Genomic DNA, 16,521 nt, shown 5'->3' on the forward strand with positions numbered 1-16,521 from the left:
AATGATCCATATGCAACCCTTTTAATAAAGGGTTAACAAGTACAAATTGTTTACGGTAAATGAATAGAAAAATAAGATCCAAACATTTATAATTTTTATCGGTTTGAATTGGATCAATGATCAAAACCCGCTCCATTATTTGGTATACCAATACGAGATATATTACCACCACATATCTTCAAAATATCTCAGTATCTAACAATCATGAATTACAAAGATATAACCCAAATTGTCTAATATTGTTTTTGTTTTTAGCGAATTTTATATGAAGGGACCGGACCCTTTTTATAGTTTATACTTTATACATTTTATAGTCGATATGCCTTTCTTGTGATACCACATTAACACCCTTTTGAATTTTATTATAAAAAAGTAATGAGAAAAGTCAAAAATATTAGGTAGTAATGAATGAGCCGGAGAAGGAGTATTCATGGTGATATTTGAGACATGAGGGCTGCATACACGAATCTGGTCAAATGCCAAAGTCCATCTGATCCGAGTTTTCAGACAAACGAAACCCTCACCCTTCAAACCCTCTTTGTCATTTGCCAATTTGTCATCATCTATTTTGGATTATTGATGCTTCACAAATTCCCCTGATTTTTGAAGTCTGTCTAACATACTGACAGTTGACCTAATTTCTAATCGCACAAGTTAAACCCCACAACCATTTCCATTATATAACCCTTTCTGAGTTCTGATTTCCGATCCATAAGTCTTCACAGAAATCGAAAAGCAATGGGCAACTCCTTTGGCTGCTCCGCTTCGGGAGAAAGGTTGGTGTCGGCGGCTAGAGATGGGGATTTCGTCGAGGCTAAGATGTTGCTTGATTGTAACCCTTGTCTCGCTAAATACTCAACCTTTGGAGGCCTTAATTCTCCTCTTCATTTCGCCGCCGCAAAAGGCCACAACGACGTACAATTAGATTCTCTCTTCCTCTTTCCATTCCCTTTTTCATTTTTGATCCGTTGTTTGTTTGTTTGTCTGTAATTCTTACAGGCTTTTCCTCTTTTTTAATTTGTAGATTGTTGCATTGTTGCTTGATAACGGAGCTGATGTTAATTCTAGGAATTATTGTGGCCAGGTAACAACCTTGATTTCGATCCCGATTTTACTCTAGCTATATTTTGTATGCACATAACTTACATAAAGGGACATCATTAACGCGATCTTTCAGAAGATCAGCTCAATTTCGTGTTTGCTAGTGTATTTGACGATTCCAACAAAAAAAATGTTAAGATTGTTTCTCACTGGACCTATTGTATGCAAATTTAAGCTGGTTTAGTTCAAAACGACCCAATTTTGCTTCCAAGTCGTTGAATTCAAGGTCTTAAACCCTAAATGTAAATTCTAGGAACCATTGCTGTCCGATAAGTTGATTTTGATATCAATTTTGGTTAATTTGTTTTGTATTTCTGTAATCTGAAGACTGCCTTGATGCAAGCTTGTCGCTATGGGCACTGGGAAGTTGTTCAAACCCTTCTTCTCTTTAGATGCAATGTAAGTGAAGTAATCCTTATTAACTCTATAGATCCACAAAACACCAAAGTTCATAAATCTTACATATTTGATTGTGTTTGTAATTCATGCATTATATAAATTTATTTAGGTCACAAGGGCAGACTATCTTAGTGGGAGAACAGCTCTCCATTTTGCAGCTGTGAATGGACACGTACGTTGCATACGACTTGTTGTAGCTGATTTTGTCCCCAGTGCTCCCTTTGAATCCATAGATACACAACCAAACAGTGATGCAGCTCCCAAAAACAAATATGATCAAAGGTTATACATTTCCCTATTGTATTCATAAACATCCGAGTTTCAATCAGTGATTGAATAGTGTAATCTTTTTGTCATGTTGTAGTGCACTGGTGAAATTTGTAAATAAAGCAGCTGATGGTGGTATAACAGCTCTTCACATGGCTGCATTAAATGGGTATGCTGATTGTGTACAGTTGCTTCTTGATCTACATGCAAATCTCTCATCTGTGACTTTCCATTATGGAACATCAATGGATTTGATAGGTAATAAAACACTTCTTCAAGATCTTAAATAACTCTTATCCTTTCCATTTGTACCCTTTTCTTACATTGTCTTACAGGAGCTGGAAGCACTCCTTTGCATTATGCTGCTTGTGGTGGAAACTTAAAATGTTGTCAGGTAAACATACATTTATAATCTTGATGACATGTTTCCAAAAATAGTATCTTTATTTATATCTCTGAAATGTTTCAGATTCTACTTGCAAGAGGTGCAAGTCGTTTGACACTAAACTGCAATGGGTACTTTTGTCTTTTTCTTGTTTTTAACGCCTTTTACTATTTGTTTTTTAATTGAATATGTTGATGGAAAATCTTTATGCTATTTATTTCAGATGGCTTCCTCTTGATGTTGCAAGAATGTGGGGCCGACATTGGCTTGAACCATTACTAGCACCAAATTCTGACCTGGCAATTCCCATTTTCCCTCCATCTAATTATCTATCTTTACCTCTCATGAGTGTACTTAACATAGCTAGGTATTCTAATTACTTAATTAGTCGATTACATACAAAAATATATTTCAAGAATTAAAAATTGTAACAATTTTGCAGAGAATGTGGTTTGCAATCCTCATCAACTCTCTCTGATGACACCGACATTTGTGCTGTTTGTTTGGAAAGATCTTGCACAGTAGCTGCTGAAGGTTTTTACTATTTTTGAATTATAGTTTTTGTATTTCAATATTTGAACACTTATTTATTTTTTCAGGTTGTAGGCATGAATTATGTGTGAGATGTGCACTTTACCTTTGTTCAACAAGCAATAACCCATCTGAACAACTGGGCCCACCGGGGTCGATTCCATGTCCACTGTGTCGGCATGGGATTATTTCATTTTCAAGGCTACCGGGGTCTCCATCAAAGGGGATGAAACTTCATCTTTCATTAGGGTTTTGTACACCATGCATGCTTCACCCTCGAGAACCGGACGAAAATACCCCTGAGATTAGCAAGAACCGCGTTGCTTCTGTTTCACCGGAATTGTTCTGTCCGGTTACTTGCAGCCCGTTTCCTTCGGTTGCGATTCCGTTGTGTACGTGTAATGAAGGGACGTGTCCGTCTTCCGAGACGAGAGATGACGTGGCGGGGAATGGGAATGGGTCGCCACCTCAGCGGACAAATTCAGGTGAAGAAGGAAAGTTGGGCCCACTGAGGGTGGAGAAGACTAGCTGTTCGAGTATGTTTTGGGGGAGGAGGAGTTGCAGTAGGGAGCAGCAGTGTAATTCGGAGATTAATGCTTGAATTTATTGAGGATTTTGATTTTGAGATGGGGAATGGATGCTATTGTGAAAGCAATAATGGTGGTTTTGCTGGAATAGTTTGTGATATTGAAGAAGACTGGGGATTAGGTATTATGATATATGTTTTGATGTTAGGGTGTTTTAGGGGAGAAAAAGGGTTGTAAAAAAGATTATTGTTTGTTGGGGTATATTGTTATTGTGGTGATTCAAATTGGTTAGAGTTGTATTAACATAGATTGTTCAACTTGTGAGTGATATCAATTGTTGCACTTGATATGTAGTTAGCAGAAAACTTCAACATAGGTGTTCTAACATAAATGAAAGACAAAGTAAAGCAACATAAGCATATGGAAATTCTACCATCATGATGAGCATTGTTCATACAGAACTTGCAACAAACGTAATCTACAAGAGGATATGATTTTCATAACTTAATTTCATGTGATATTCTTAAGGGATATTTGAGAACCCCAAAATAGAGTTTCTCTATCAGTTCACACACTAATGCGCCGATCAACAAAAACTTGAATAATCTTCTTATTTTCCTTTACGGATCCGACCACCAAAGAGAAGTATCAAGGTGTCAACTACTTGGAACACAAGAAAGCCGAAAAACCTAACTTATTGTTTGAGGATTTCAGCCAAAGGGAAAGAGGGAGAGAGCAGAACGAATTTTATGTGTGTATTAGCTTCAAAGTTTGGGCCCTATATATTGTTTATATAGTTGCTCCTTAAACTTGCCAACCAAGCAACAATTTGAATTTGAAATATATATATATATATATATATATATATATATATATATATATATAGAGAGAGAGAGAGAGAGATATGTTCAGGTGTTTTAACTAAGTATTGTATTATTGTATGCATCAATGTGGGCCAATCAAAATTAAATAAAAAATTAAATAATAAAATAAATAAATAAGGATAAGTTAGTCATTTGTTTAATAACTTCCAAAAATAATCCCTATAATCATGGTATCTCTTCAGTTTAAATCTCGTTCCCCTCTTTATTTAAAACCCAATTCTGAAAACCCTAAATTGAACAAACCCCTCGTTCCACCGATTCCACCGTATAGAAACATCGACCCACAAAATTTACCATACGACCACCACCATATTCCTGTTTTTCCGGTTGCTGAGCACCACTATCATCTTCATCGCCGATAACCACACCATCATCTTCATAGCATACGACCACCATGACTACCCACTTCCTTCCTCATAGCCATCGTTGCCGACGATACCATAGCTACCCTCTTCGATCAAAACAAAAGGGAATGACGAACGAGGAAGACAAGAATCCGACCAGAGACCAATACTGATATCAATTCGAAAGTCAAAGGACAGGTTAGGGTTTATCTTTTCGTTTTATCGGCAAGGGAGCGTCAAAGCCAAATCGAAAATTGGCTCATGGTACTTTTCTTTTTTCAAATTATCAATGTTACATATAATTGATCTCGTTGATGAAACTTTCCGTAGTTGAAATTGACTCGTAATTGATTTGGATCTGCAATTGATTTCGAATGATAATTCAAAACTCACATAAACCACTGATGACAAACCCAATTTTCCAATCCAGCTTTCTCAGGTATAATCACGCACATAAAACATTCGACAAAATGCATCAATGGTTCGGTGGAGGCAGGGAAGAAGAACTGAAATCAGATGGGTGTTTGGATTGAGGCTGTGAAATCAATGGGCAAGCAGAAGAAGAAACAAAGGGTTGTTGTTGGCTGGATAATCACAGGTTTCTTTAATATTCTTTCTTATTTTGATTGATTTACTGTAAATCGATGAAGTTTAATCGATAGGTTTAGATGAGTTTTTGGGTTTGATTGGTTGAACACAAATCATGGTTGTTTTGGTTGCTTATTTGACAGATGAATGCTTCAACTGAATTGAAAGTTGTTTTCATGCACACCAAGTGCTCGCTAAAATGTTTCAACTGAATGATATTTCTTCGTTTATAGCATTCTATCAGAAAAGAATGTTTTTTTTATGATAATCATGAACATATTCTGTTAGAATTCCCCGAATTAATATAATTATTGGTAAATGAATTCCAATTCTATCGGAATAGAATCACGAATTCCAATTATGTTGGAATGGAGTATGAATATTTTCTCACTAATTTATTCATTGTATTTGTTTCTACAGAAGCTGATGCTTGAAGAACGGACCACAAAATTTGAACGACGCCTCTTAGCAACATTATTCTTTTAGAATGTATTAGTGTTTTTATTAGATTTTGATGTTCTTTTTTTTCCAGATTTGAAAGTTTTTTTAGTTTTATTCTTTAAAAATAAATGTAATTCTTAGCAATTGTTACATGTATTCTATAAGAATTAATGTAATTTTTGTTTTAATTCTTCAATTGATGGTTCGAGAATCTTGTTATTCTACAAAAATTTTTGTTATTTTTGAACATACTCAAACATATTCTGTCAGAATGTCCGAACTAAAACCCTTATAATTTGTAAAATCGGATTTTTAAAATTAATAGAATCTTTGATCCCTTAAAATATGCAAATTTCATATATTAAATCTATGTTAACTGACTAAAATACCTTTCTAGTTAAATTAGATGGTATTTTTCAATTATATTTAATTAAATAATATGTATTAATCACTTTCTTAAAATAAGTAAAATGATTGGCCCACATTTATGCATACAATAACACAATAATTACTTTGAATAGATAATTCAAAACTCAATTATACCTGAGAAATTATATGTATGTATGTATGTATGTATTTCTTTGTGTTGTGTATCAAAGCGTTTTCCAAAAAAAATAGGAATTTCACAACAAACTTTGTAACATCTGTATAAAATAGCAATGTACTTTCATAAATAATTATTTTTGTATGTTTTGTAAGTAATACATATGAAAGTTTGATGTTAAAATGCTATTGTGTTTGTTGTGTGTGTTTCTATTATGTTGTGTATCAAAGTATTTTCCAGAAAACCCGAAAATAGACAACAAACTTTGAAACATATGCATACAATAACATTGTACTTTCAGAAATACATATTTCTGTATATATTTCCTGCCAGTTAATATGCCACAAGGACGATTTATGTAATAGTTTATTAAAAGGACCTTTTACATCATGTTTTACCTGCCACAAGGACCATTTTTGTAACTGTTTACTGCCATAAGGACCATTTCTGTAACAAAGTCATGTGCCGGGTATGATTTCTGTAACAAATTCCTATGCAAATTCAACACAAGCAAGCAAGTTTCCTTGAAAAACAAATGCAGATCATGTTAGAAAATTTTCATAATTTTGGAGTATTATTTAAGATAACTTTTTAATTGGAACATAGAGCAAATGAATACAAGCAAATAGGCACTAACTAATCTCACATGGAAGTTAAAAAATGATCTTACAGCTAACATAACCCATCAATAATAATAATAAACATAGCATACTACACTTGATTATTTCAACCAAATATATACCTATACCTGTATATTTCAAAAACTTTAAAAGAAGAAAAAAAATGAAAGAAGAAAACAGTTATCTGAGTTCATCTGAAGCAGCCTCCATTGATGCAACAACTTGTCATATTTTCTGGGGTGTTAATGATATTCCTAAACGCAACAGCTTGTCAAATCTGATGCGGTACTTCGTCATATTATTATAGGTATTATCGTCAGTATAGACATAAAAGCAAGTTCGTACATTGTAAAATCTGATGCAACGGCTACAAAAGCCTGTAGAGGGACATGACCCAATTGTTACCAAGGGTACAACCGTCATATTGGTCTTGCATGGGCTCACCCGATAACTTGCAAATATTAAAGGAATTGAAATTGTAAATTGATATTGAAGTATGTTAAAAAAACTGTCACATTTTTAAATAAGTAAAAATCTAATCAATTTAAAAAAGAAAAATAAATGAAGGGGCTGTGAAATCCCACATGATACCACATATAGGAACAAAAACGCCATTTTCCACATGATACCACATTCCTTGTATGCCAAATACCAAAAAAAATGTTGAAATTGAATTCCAATTTCGATAAAAAATCATGATTTTCATAGGAACAAAAAAGCAAGATAAAATAAAGGGGGGGGGGGGGGGGGGAAACGTTTTTACAATAGCCATATTACAATCTTTTCCATAAGTTGCACCTCCACTTGTGCTAATCTGAAAAAACCAAAGATACATGACTAATTAAAAAGATCATTCAAAATAATAATAGAAAAATATAGTTCTTTCTTGCATTTAAGACACAAATTCGTCTCACACCTGAATTAAGGTGACAGAGATTAGAAATCATCATCAAAATAGAAACATTCAAAAAGACCCATAACCAAATATTCTTCCCTTCGATTTGATGTGGTCTTGGGAAAGCCCTTCCAATAACGACCATTCTGGAAACCCATGTCAAGTAAGCATGAACATATACACTATATTCTTAGCTTTTCATCCCCATATTCATTCCCTATATGCCCAATCTGTTGAAAATAATGAAAAATATTGATGTGAACATAAATCATATCATTAATTATGTATATTCACAGTATCAAATGAACATAAATAATATAAAAAGGATTTTGTTACCTCTCGTGGATTAGAAGGTTCAGGGTAGATCAAGCCTAATGATATAATATTCATTTACATGTCGTGCCAATGTATTGAACAACAAAATACAACCATAATTGTTTATGGACGAAAACAGAGAAAATCAGTAGATGAGAGGAGAAATCATAAGCCGTAACCTCAAACAGATGCGATTATTTAATAGTTTACCTTGTTCAGATTATGGCTGATATGAAGTCCTTGGTGAAAGAAGAAGAAGAGGGCGGTGAGTGGATATAAATGAAGCATCAATTAGAAATCCTGTAAAAGAATACATCATTCATAATCTTTATGATACATCCATTAGAGGGGTTCTCACCTTGCGACCAATAGCCATCCGAGAAATTCCTTCGTCATCTTCGACGTTAGGGTTTGCGTTGAGTGACATAAAAGCAAGCGGAAAGGAATCTAAATGAAATCTTCAAACCGATATATTTGATTTTCCAAGCTGAGATAAAGGGATAAGGAAGGATCGGTTATAGGAGAGCAACACCATATTGACCGAACTGAGAGAGGATATGTCATATAGATTATATCTCCTATTAATCGATCCAATAGGCTAAAATACCGATTCAATTTTGAATGATTCATGGTTTAAAATTCAAAATCCGAGTTTTGACTTTTTCAACATGTTGACACCGGATAAGAATTGACCGGATACAATGCATAAAACGTAGGTGCATTATGTTCAACTTTGACCGATTCATCTGTTTACCACCGGATAAGATCTGTTTTTCTATAATGCATAAATTCATTGTACATGATACAGTATGGTTTGTACCTCTTAAAATTCAACATTTGAGGCTAAATGTTTATTAAGGTATAAAGATATATATATATATATATATATATATATATATATATATATATATATATATATATATATATATATATATATATATATATATATATATAGAGAGAGAGAGAGAGAGAAAGAGAGAGCTAGGTTCAAATGTGGATTGACATCTATTGTGTGGACAATGCTATTATGTGATAATGACAAAGAAAATATGTTGTTTGATAATATAAATATGTTCAATCTTACATAACTATTGTCATTATCACACATTCTTACTAATTAAATCGTCTATAAGGTTATTATAGACTTTTTATTATTATTCTCATTCTGTCAGAATGTTTATTGAGTCGTATTCTGTCAGAATGAAAATGAGTGAAAAACGATATGTGAGAACAAAAATGAATAAGAATTAATGAGAATGCATGAAAATGACGATATTTTTGTAAGGTTGAACGTATTCACATTACTAAACAACTTATTCTCTTAGTAATTCACATAGAATAACATTGTCCACACGTCCGCACAATAATTGTCCATCCACATTATAACCTAGCCCTATATATATATATATATATATATATATATATATATATATATATATATAGAGAGAGAGAGAGAGAGAGAGAGAGAGAGAGATATGTTCAAGTGTTTTAACTAAGTATTGTGTTATTGTATGCATCAATGTGGGCCAATCAAAATTAAATAATAAAATAAATAAATAAGGGTAAGTTAGTTATTTGTTTAATAACTTCCAAAAATAATCCCTATAATCATGGTATCTCTCCAGTTTAAATCTCGTTCCCCTCTTTATCTAAAAACCGATTCTGAAAACCCTAAATTGAACAAACCCCTCGTTCCACCGATTCCACCGTATAGAAACATCGACCCACAAAATTTACCAGACGACCACCACCATATTTCTGTTTTTCCGGTTGCTGAGCACCACCATCGTCTTCATCGCCGATAACCACACCATCATCTTCATAGCATACGACCACCATGACTACCCACTTCCTTCCTCATAGCCATCGTTGCCGACGATACCATAGCTACCCTCTTCGATCAAAACAAAAAGGAATGACGAACGAGGAAGACAAGAATCCGACCAGAGACCAATACTGATATCAATTCGAAAGTCAAAGGACAGGTTAGGGTTTATCTTTTCGTTTTATCGGCAAGGGAGCGTCAAAGCCAAATCGAAAATTGGCTCATGGTACTTTTCTTTTTTTCAAATTATCAATGTTACATATAATTGATCTCGTTGATGAAACTTTCCGTAGTTGAAATTGACTCGTAATTGATTCGGATCTGCAATTGATTTCGAATGATAATTCAAAACTCACATAAACCACTGATGACAAACCCAATTTTCCAATCCAACTTTCTCAGGTATAATCATGCACATAAAACATTCGACAAAATGCATCAATGGTTCGGTGGAGGCAGGGAAGAAGAACCGAAATCAGATGGGTGTTTGGATTGAGGCTGTGAAATCAATGGGCAAGCAGAAGAAGAAACAAAGGGTTGTTGTTGGCTGGATAATCACATGTTTCTTTAATATTCTTTCTTATTTTGATTGATTTACTGTAAATCGATGAAGTTTGATCGATAGGTTTAGATGAGTTTTTGGGTTTGATTGGTTGAACACAAATCATGGTTGTTTTGGTTGCTTATTTGACAGATGAATGCTTCAACTGAATTGAAAGTTGTTTTCATGCACACCAAGTGCTCGCTAAAATGCTTCAACTGAATGGTATTTCTTCGTTAATAGCATTCTATCAGAAAAGAATGTTTTTTCTGATAATCATGAACATATTCTGTTAGAATTCCCCGAATTAATATAATTATTGGTAAATGAATTCCAATTCTATCAGAATAGAATCACAAATTCTAATTATGTTGGAATAGAGTATGAATATTTTCTCACTATTTTATTCATTGTATTTGTTTCTACAAAAGCTGATGCTTGAAGAACGGACCACAAAATTTGAACGACGCCTCTTAGCAACATTATTCTTGTAGAATGTATTAGTGTTTTTATTAGATTTTGATGTTCTTTTTTCCAGATTTGAAAGTTTTTTTAGTTTTATTCTTTAAAAATAAATGTAATTCTTAGCAATTGTTACATGTATTCTATAAAAATTAATGTAATTTTTGTTTTAATTCTTCAATTGATGGTTCGAGAATCTTGTTATTCTACAAAAAAATTTGTTATTTTTGAACATACTCAAACATATTCTGTCAAAATATCCGAACTAAAAACCTTATAATTTGTAAAATCGGATTTTTAAAATTAATAGAATCTTTGATCCCTTAAAATATGCAAATTTCATTTATTAAATCTATGTTAACTGACTAAAATACCTTTCTAGTTAAATTAGATGGTATTTTTTTTAATTATATTTAATTAAATAATATGTATTAATCACTTTCTTAAAATAAGTAAAATGATTGGTCAACATTTATGTATACAATAACACAATAATTACTTTGAATAGAATAACCTAGGCCTATATATATATATATATATATATATATATATATATATATATATATATATATATATATATATATATATATATACTCCCTCCTTCCCATATTAATAGTCCATGTTTTCCTTTTTGGTTTGTCCCAAAATAATTGTCTACTTCTAAAAATAAACTTGTATTTTACCATAATACCCCTCATTGTTAGTTAAATTACCATAAAATTAAATGCAACTACCATAGAATTAAATGCAACAGAAGGGTAAGACTGTCATTTTATTTAATAAAATTAATGATAATTAATGTTTTCTTAAATTGTGTGTTTTTTGTCTGTGGACTATTATTTTGGGACGGAGGGAGTATATATATATATATATATATATATATATATATATATATATATATATATATATTAGGTGTGAGATCCATGTATTACATGAGTTTAATTAAAAAAAATTAAATATGAAATTTTAACAATTTGAAAAAGTTTGAATTTATAAGAAAAATGAGAAAAAATTTAAATTATTAAAATTTGTAATGCTTTAATGTATTGAATACGTTACATATATAAACCATTTCTAAAAAATATTTTACATATATATTACCTTACATATTAAATATAAAATTTTAATTTAATAAAATGAAAAATACAATAAAATGACAAGTGGAAAATGGAAAATTTAAAAATTCTAGAAAATGTCATGTGTCCAAATGAAGGAGAAGAGGACATGTGACAAAAAAAACCTTCATTTATTAGAGTATATATATATATATATATATATATATATATATATATATATATTGGAAAAGTATTTCGAAATCCAAAAATAGTTCAAAACTCGGTCTATTTCGAAACACTCAACACCATTTTTTGAATCCGAAATCCAAGAGTTTAGCTTGCAACTTTTTAGTTTCGAATTGTTAGAAAGTTGTTTCTCAAACTCATAATTTATTTCGCAATTGACCTAAGTTTTGAGATTTATGTCATTTTTGCTATTTCTCGGAAAAAAAATTATTAATTAAGATCAAGAAAAAGTTTATTTATTATTATTATTTTTTAATATTCCTATAAATTATATGATGTAATTTGGGATGATTTTAAACGGTTAAGAGAAAATTTCTCCCCCCTACGATCTAAGAAGTTGGACGGATGCTTGATTTGGGTCCAATGTACGAGTTGAGTTCATCTTCGGACACGTATGGTCCGGTCGAATTGTGGGGTTCTCAAGTTTGTCCCCAAAAGTATGGAACTACCTTCTGCCAACCCTGTACTTCTTCCGTATCCGCATAATACAAATTCCACCTTCCATCTCTAACATTTTTTAACTTCATTTATATATTTTAATATGTAACAATATAAAAGTTATATGTATTAGATCGATAACTTATGAATCATATCAACACCAGTGACATATTTTACTTTTTTTTAGAAACTTCCAAATATTGGATCATTCCTATAACAATATATTGAATTATGAACCAAATATCAACTTTTTTTAGAAACTTCCAAATATTGGATCATTCCTATAACAATATATTGAATTATGAACCAAATATCAAAAGTTGTATTTTATTTTAGTGAGTGATCAAAATATATATCATTATATATTGAGAGGAATTTCATTTATATTATTTTAAACTTTTATAATTACGTCTAAATTCTCGTAAAACTTCAAAATATATGTTTCTTCTTATAAAATCTACAAACTCACATATATATACTTAAATACTTAATTTAATCATATTTAGTATATAAAAATAATAAAAACACTATCTTTAAATTGATTTCTTATTATTAAGAAAATAATTAATTTGTAATATTACAATATCATCCTTTTCTCACATTAATATTCTCGATCTATTTGTTTCATATATAAATTCTTACAAAATATGGTCACCCATGAAGAACAAAACTGTTTAGAAGAGAATAATTGATGTTCTCCTAAATCGAATGTAGGAGATGAAATATATTGTTTAACAATCTATTATGAATATTTAATCATCAGGTTTTACTAATTGATTATCCAAAATATAAAGCTGCAAAAATCAAGTTGTAAATAACCATATTGTAAATAAGGAGATTGATCATCGGATGGATTGCAAATAAATATTTTAATAATTTAGTTATAATCTAGTTTAAAGATAATGTTTTTAATTTTTAAATATATTAATTATCATTAAATTTGGTATTTGGATATATATTATATGATTATGAAAGTTTCTAATGATATAGACGAAATTCTCCATATTATATTTAAATATACAATGTACTCATGAAAAGAATTGTACTATAAAAATTGAGATATAACATCGTAGTCTACTGAGTAATGCAACATGGTTAAAATAGCCTACCAAACTATAAAATCGTTAAAGATGACTGATCAAAATATTCGTTTTAACGATCTTTTAACAACTCAATGTAATGACTGGGCCAAAGAGGAGTTTGACATGTACGATTGTCTCCTTGTGTAAGAACTTTAATAAGACATAAACTAAATATTTTTTGTCCTGTATATGATAAATTCTATAATCGATTTGCTAGTATAATGCAACAAAAAGCGTATCATCAAAATATAAATCTAATTTATCGACGCACATTAAAAATTAGATAAAACTCCTGCTTATAAAAAAAAATATAATGCAACAAAAATACAAAAAAGGGATAGAAGGAAGTGACTAGGTAGGTGTTAAAAAAGAGTTGCCGCGCTTTCCTACTGACATAAACATATTAACAACACAAGACGTTTATCATCATCAAACTACAAATTTTTGGTACGCTCCGAAATGTGCCAAACATTCTGCCCATCCAACACATGCATCCATCTCTTATGTTTCTTACTTTCTAACATACTTCTCACATGCATTAATTATAGCTCAAACTAAAAAGAGACCAAGTATGAATTACGGGTGTTTCTCGAAGACCTTTTGTCTTTATTATAGCTAAAAATTAAAGATTAACTACGGGTGTTTCTTAATTTATGTTTTGTTCTCATTCATCCTTTCAAGATTTACGTCTTTTCGTCTTTCAAAAGCACTTCTCATAGATGCTCCAAGAGGGAAAGATGAACTTTACAAACACTTCTTTCTTGGTTTATTATACTTGGAGGGTAAATTATGGGGTGTTTATGATTGGTGAAAAGTGAAAAGACTGTCCTTATGATTCACACTCATGCATGCCTGTTACTTAAAGATTCTCGTCTTTTTATCTTTTAAACACACTTGTCACATGCAAGAGGATAGAAAAAGACAGGTATGATGCATCAGGGCTTGTTAGTTAACATACTTTGGAATAAAAATTATGGGTACTTTTTATATTTTGTGAAAAGATTGTTCTAAATTTTGATTGACAATCATATAAGAGTTTCTTCAAGATTTGCCCTTTTTAATTATTTCAGTGACACATGTCACTTGCAATAGGAAAGAAAAAGACATGTTTGATGCATCAAATATACTTGTAATTGTTATGCGTTAGAATATAAATTGCGAGTTCTTTTCATTTTTTTGAAAAGACTGTTCTTTTGTTTCATTTTTTTGATTCATACTTATGCTAGGTGCCATCTTTTCAAATTAACACCTGTCACATACAAATTGCATCGAAAAGGATGTTTCAAAACTTGTTTGTTTTACAATGATTAAGAAGTGAAAATATCAGTTTTGCATTTTAATTACGAAAAAGATTATTCCCGTGATTCACATCCATAAGATACAAGGTGCTTCAAGTTTGCCTTTTATTCCCCTAAATATGGATTCAATTCATAGATGCAATGCAAGAAAGACCGACGGCTCTTATGCATCAAATTAACTTGTCGATTTTAAAATGTGTAATTAATGGAATCCAACACGCGTTTGTAGTCTAAAAAATTAAGATGGAACTACCATTTGAAAATGAACACGACAATATTGCATTAATACCTATAATACATGCAAAATTACAAATACTTCAAATGAGAAACCTAAGAAATTAAAGACATAATTAATTCAAGGTTTTATTGGTTTATTCAAACTCTAATTACCCTTCCTTTCACTCTTTATTATTGAAGTTACGTACACACACACACACACATATATATATATATATATATATATATATATATATATATATATATATATATATATATATATATATATATATATATATATATATATATATATATATATATGAGACATCTTATACGATAAATATCATTTAAGATACCTCAAATGCATTACACATATATATGTATTATTGTATGTGTAATTATCTTCTACGGGCGGCATTTTCTCTTTGAGCATTGAAATATACGGCAGCAACTGGTAACCCTAACCCATGTTCTTGACAGAAGGTACGAGTGTTGAAATGGTCTCTAGAAGCTGGTGGGGTCACCGACTTCCTTGCTTTCTGCTTGAACAGTAAGAACACAAATCGGTGAATCCCTATCACTGGCTTTGGTGTCTCATAGCTCACAATCTCCCTTCCTGTAGTGTAAAGTGTAAACATTTCAATTAATAGTTGGAATAAATCAAAGAATAATCATATCCGTGTATGTGATAGAGCTGTTCGTACCGAAGGAAGCATCAGTGGTACCAGGAATGTCCGTGACTATCCTGAAACATAGAATTCGGCCCAGAATTTGTTTATACATCAGTAACATTATATGGTACATAAATAATATAATAATCATATAAGACAATTGCGAACACAGAAAACAAAATAATTTTACCAGTGAAGATGTTCTCTTAGGTAAGGATCACTTGGGCCTGGAACATCTGGATCGGTCATGATCTTCAAGTCAAGATAACACAAAGTTAACACAGTTTGTTTATTAAAACATGTATGTATGTATGTATGTATGTATGTATGTATGTATGTATGTATGTATAAAGAGAGAAGTGATCTAAAGTTACAAGAGTATAAGCAGATCGCATGTCTTCACCACCGATATTCACACGAGGATTAGAAGTAATGAGATTAGGCATGAGCTCATGGCCATTAGAGACTGTCTTATTAAGATTGTAGGTTACACTCATCTTCACACTTGGTGTGAATGTGTCCACCACCTCTCCTATCACTCTTCCAACTACAAGTGGTTCAATCATTCTCGACATGAGAGAGAGAGAGAGAGAGAGAGAGAGAGAGAGAGAGAGAGAGATCTTTGTTGGGAGGGGGGGGGGGGGGGAAGTAGTTCTGTAAGCACTAGCTAATTGAAACTGTATGAGTTGTATTTGATGCTTAACAGCCTTTTTATAGAGAAAGAGAGATAGAAAGACACAAATATGGAGGACTTAAAAAGATTAGAAGAGATTCAGCAGCATAAAGGTTTACCAGAAATGGAAAATTTTCTATAAGTACTTGTAAAGAGATCCTATTCAAAGTTCT

General features: G+C 31.6%; 2 protein-coding genes across 2 annotated transcripts; one reads left to right on the forward strand and one right to left on the reverse strand.

Annotated features, from left to right (window-relative positions):
• The first annotated feature begins 398 nt into the window (after window positions 1–398).
• On the forward strand, window positions 399–3,557 carry LOC145132435 (E3 ubiquitin-protein ligase XBAT33). The gene is made up of 10 exons (XM_079067217.1): window positions 399–915; window positions 1,025–1,084; window positions 1,429–1,500; window positions 1,610–1,782; window positions 1,865–2,025; window positions 2,103–2,161; window positions 2,237–2,283; window positions 2,376–2,519; window positions 2,595–2,686; window positions 2,752–3,557. Exons 1-10 carry the CDS (start codon window positions 739–741, stop codon window positions 3,282–3,284), a joined length of 1,518 nt encoding a protein of 505 aa, XP_078923343.1. The 5' UTR covers window positions 399–738; the 3' UTR covers window positions 3,285–3,557.
• Window positions 3,558–15,334: 11,777 nt separating this feature from the next.
• LOC145128321 (CEN-like protein 1) lies at window positions 15,335–16,300 on the reverse strand. Its single transcript, XM_079063127.1, has 4 exons — window positions 16,050–16,300; window positions 15,866–15,927; window positions 15,709–15,749; window positions 15,335–15,620 (listed from the first exon to the last, which is right to left on the reverse strand). The coding sequence occupies exons 1-4, from the start codon at window positions 16,248–16,250 to the stop codon at window positions 15,403–15,405; spliced, it is 522 nt and encodes a 173-aa protein (XP_078919253.1). The 5' UTR covers window positions 16,251–16,300; the 3' UTR covers window positions 15,335–15,402.
• Between the last annotated feature and the right edge of the window lie 221 nt (window positions 16,301–16,521).

The sequence above is a fragment of the Lactuca virosa genome, chromosome 8 (assembly GCF_052849685.1).
Source record: "Lactuca virosa cultivar CGN04683 chromosome 8, Lactuca_virosa_CGN04683_v6, whole genome shotgun sequence".
NCBI classification, from domain to species: domain Eukaryota; kingdom Viridiplantae; phylum Streptophyta; class Magnoliopsida; order Asterales; family Asteraceae; genus Lactuca; species Lactuca virosa.